Raw genomic sequence first — 3256 nt, forward strand, 5'->3', positions numbered from 1 at the left:
TCTTCTGGTAGGAAAAATCTACACCTAGCCTTCTCGGACAAGGGCGAAAAATCTCGGAGGGTCCGTGTGCAAGTTGCGCACGTTAAAGATCCCTTGGTGGTCTAAAATCGATGAGAGTAGGCTCCAGCCGCCACCCGAGCAAAATTCAAAATTTCTGAACAACTGAAAAAGTTTAATGTGTCCCGCGCGCTCATATGACCTTATGCAGTTGCGAGCGCCGTAAAGCACTTTACAAAAACAAAACAAAACAAAGCTAGGCTGGCGAGGGTTGCAATATTTTAAAATGTCATATTCATTTACGACCACACTAAGCAAATGACTGCTCCAGGGTAGTGCTGATAAAGAAAATAGTATTGTCCGCAAAGCAACGTTTCGAGAAGAAACATCCGCGGGATAAATCGTTCTTAACGCTGGAAAGTTATCACAGTCAAACCACATCGGAGAAGTGATCTACCAAGAGTAGAAAAGGGGTGTGTCGTTTCACTGCTTCGCTCCTCTTGGTTCTTTTTTCCTTTCTTCTCTCTCTCTCTCTCTATTTCACCTGTCTGTCTGTCTGTCTGTCTGTCTGTCTGTCTGTCTGTCTGTCTGTCTGTCTGTCTATATGTCTGTCTGTCTGTTCGTCTGTCTGTCTGTGTTACAATCAAACACACATACACACACAAACACACACGCACACACATGTACACACGTACACACACGCACACACACACACACACACACACACACACACACACACACACACATACACCTTCTCTGTAACTCAACCTCTGCTTTCATCTTTATTTATCATTTATTCTATTCTTTCTTTTTGGTATCTCATTCATTCCTTTCTTTAAACAAAAACAAATACCCCGAAAATCCACATTTCCTTCATCCAGTAACAAGAACTATGATGAATTATGAATGATTCAACCGCAGTTTTATAATAACCTACTTTTTTAACTCCCTGGTGTTGCACGGACGTCCCGAAGAGACCCATGAACAAGCAGGCAGCAACACATTAAAAAAAAAGGATTACTTCGAGCGTTGAGTAGAAGCGCCACACGCCCACCCCAGTCAAGCAGAACAAAGCAGTCGTCCCTCTGAATCCCGCTGTTTTCGGCGTCCTACTCTGAGCAAAGATTGGATCGCGCCTCTGTCGTTCCCCTCAGCTCACACAGCAGCTACTGACTGCTCCGTCTGGCATCCCCCGCGCTCACCCACACCCACAGCTGCTCGCGTGCACGCCGAACTCACTCCCTCACTCACACACTCAAACACACACGCGCGCTCACCAGCGCTCTCTCCCACACAACAGGATCGCTGTTGTTAGGAAAGAGGCTCTAAATTTAGGCCTAGACGGTTCAGAAGTTTTCCGAGTGGGTTTGCCTGCTTCCCACGAGGTGGCTGGAAAAGTTTCGGCAACTTTTCATAACATTTATTCCAGGAGTAAGATACTACGAGAGTTAATAACGTAGGAAAGTAGTTTCAGATTCACGTACACTGTGAATAGTTGACCATGTGAGTGGGAACGCTTCACTTGAATGGTTGTCCTGGATAAATCAAATTAAACAGAAATTGACGTCCAGATGAGACAAAGAACTAGATCTAGATAGATTTCCTTTGTAAGTAGACTCTAGATCTAGATAGTAGTGCACAGAGCTTGCTGTTCAGAGGGAATGTACGCTATACAAAAGCTGCTTATCCTTATTTTCTAACTTATCTAATCTAAAGCTGTGATAATCAAAGTTTATTCTCCAAGGACTCAAGGAGAGAAGAAAGCGGGTTTTTACACTTTTACTTTGACCTATTCGTGCCTGAAGAAAACTTTGAGGAGTTGGTGAGCAGCACACATGAGATACGCCTCAGGAGTAAGCGGAGGAGGCAACAGCCAGCAGATGTAGACGGGTGGTGGTTCCCTCGTGTCACTGTGCTTGCCTTATCTTTCGCTCGCGCCAACTTGTGAGAGGGAGTGAGTGAGTGAGCGGGCACTGGGCGCACGTGTTTTGCCTCTACAGAGCCTGTGCACCTTTGCCGTTCTTTCTGTTTTCTTGTGTAGCGTGTTTTTATTTTTGTTTTGTTTTTTTACCGTGCCTTGTTCCTGTGTGCTCTGGCAAACTACGTGGTATACTGTGTGCAGGACCGGGTTTTTTCCCCAATCCGAACCGAGCACTTTTGGATTACCGATTCCGCTTCTCTTCGTTCAAATTCATACCGCTCGCACAAAGAGCTGTTTCTGGAGATTTCTTAAAAATACACAATGGAAAAAGCTTCAATTGGATAAATGAACTAAACCGGTTGGAATACCTACATACCCCTTTCAACTGCTCATCACTTGTTGGAGTTTTTGGTGATTCCTTTGTCTGTGGCCTCACACCGAGATCATGTCTTACTGGAGCTTCAGAAAGATGCTGGGAACTACCACTACAGCAGCCTGGATTTACGTGTGTGCTTTCTATTTCCTTACTGTTGGATTTACCATGGGCGTTGATGCAGGTAGGATTCCTATCCTAAACTGTTTTAGATCTATTAACGTTTCGTTTTTTTCTCCTCAGTTAAAAGTTTCGTAGTATGACCACCTCTACATGGTGTAGAACGACTAGCTTTTCTTGAGCGAGCTCACTTTCGACTAATGGTTTGACCCTTCCAAGTCCCAGCTGTTCATCTCTTCAAGTCAACATTTCCCCCGGATTGCTTTTTTAATAAGCGCCCCTCCCCCATTTTTTCGGGAAATATCACCATCTAGATATCCCACACAGATATCATTGCCAATCATCATTCATTACAAAAACTCTTAATAATAATATGCATCCCTTAAAGGCCATCCCCACAACTGTCATACAATCCGAAACATAATTATTATATTCATCTTCTTTCCCCTGTCTTTATCAGCTCTTAAACAAATAAACAGAGGAAACAATATTGTTTTAAGTAAACAAATGAAAATGAATGATATTGGGAGCATGAAGCAAAAAGCAACAGTTAATTGGAAAAGATGAATGGCAGTCTGTCACATTTCGGGCCCACGTATTCACGTTTCTTTCGGCTTTTTACTAACTTCCTAACCCGTTTCGTCCCATACTTCAGTGCCACCGGGCAATTTAGACAAGAAGTTTTATAACTAAGAAAACCTCTTCTTACATTTTAAAACCTTTCTCTTCTTCTTCCATTTCTACAAACATGTTTTCATTGTGCCCCCCCCCCTTTCCTTTATTTCTTTCTGTCTCTCCCTTTCTCCCGTTTGTCTCGTTCTCTTCTCGCACACTCCCACACACAG

The 3256-nt window shown here is 43.5% G+C and overlaps 1 protein-coding gene across 1 annotated transcript in view; it reads left to right on the forward strand.

The window, feature by feature from the left end:
• Window positions 1-1068: 1068 nt before the first annotated feature.
• LOC118478274 (multiple epidermal growth factor-like domains protein 10) overlaps window positions 1069-3256 on the forward strand; it is a gene marked incomplete at its 3' end in the record, with an annotated part of 139425 nt that continues 137237 nt past the window's right edge. Inside the window, 1 exon segment of the mRNA XM_035971527.1 lies at window positions 1069-2475. Coding sequence (XP_035827420.1) covers window positions 2364-2475 — 112 coding nt within the window.

This window comes from Aplysia californica, unplaced genomic scaffold (genome assembly GCF_000002075.1).
Source record: "Aplysia californica isolate F4 #8 unplaced genomic scaffold, AplCal3.0 scaffold00452, whole genome shotgun sequence".
Taxonomy (NCBI): Eukaryota; Metazoa; Mollusca; class Gastropoda; order Aplysiida; family Aplysiidae; genus Aplysia; species Aplysia californica.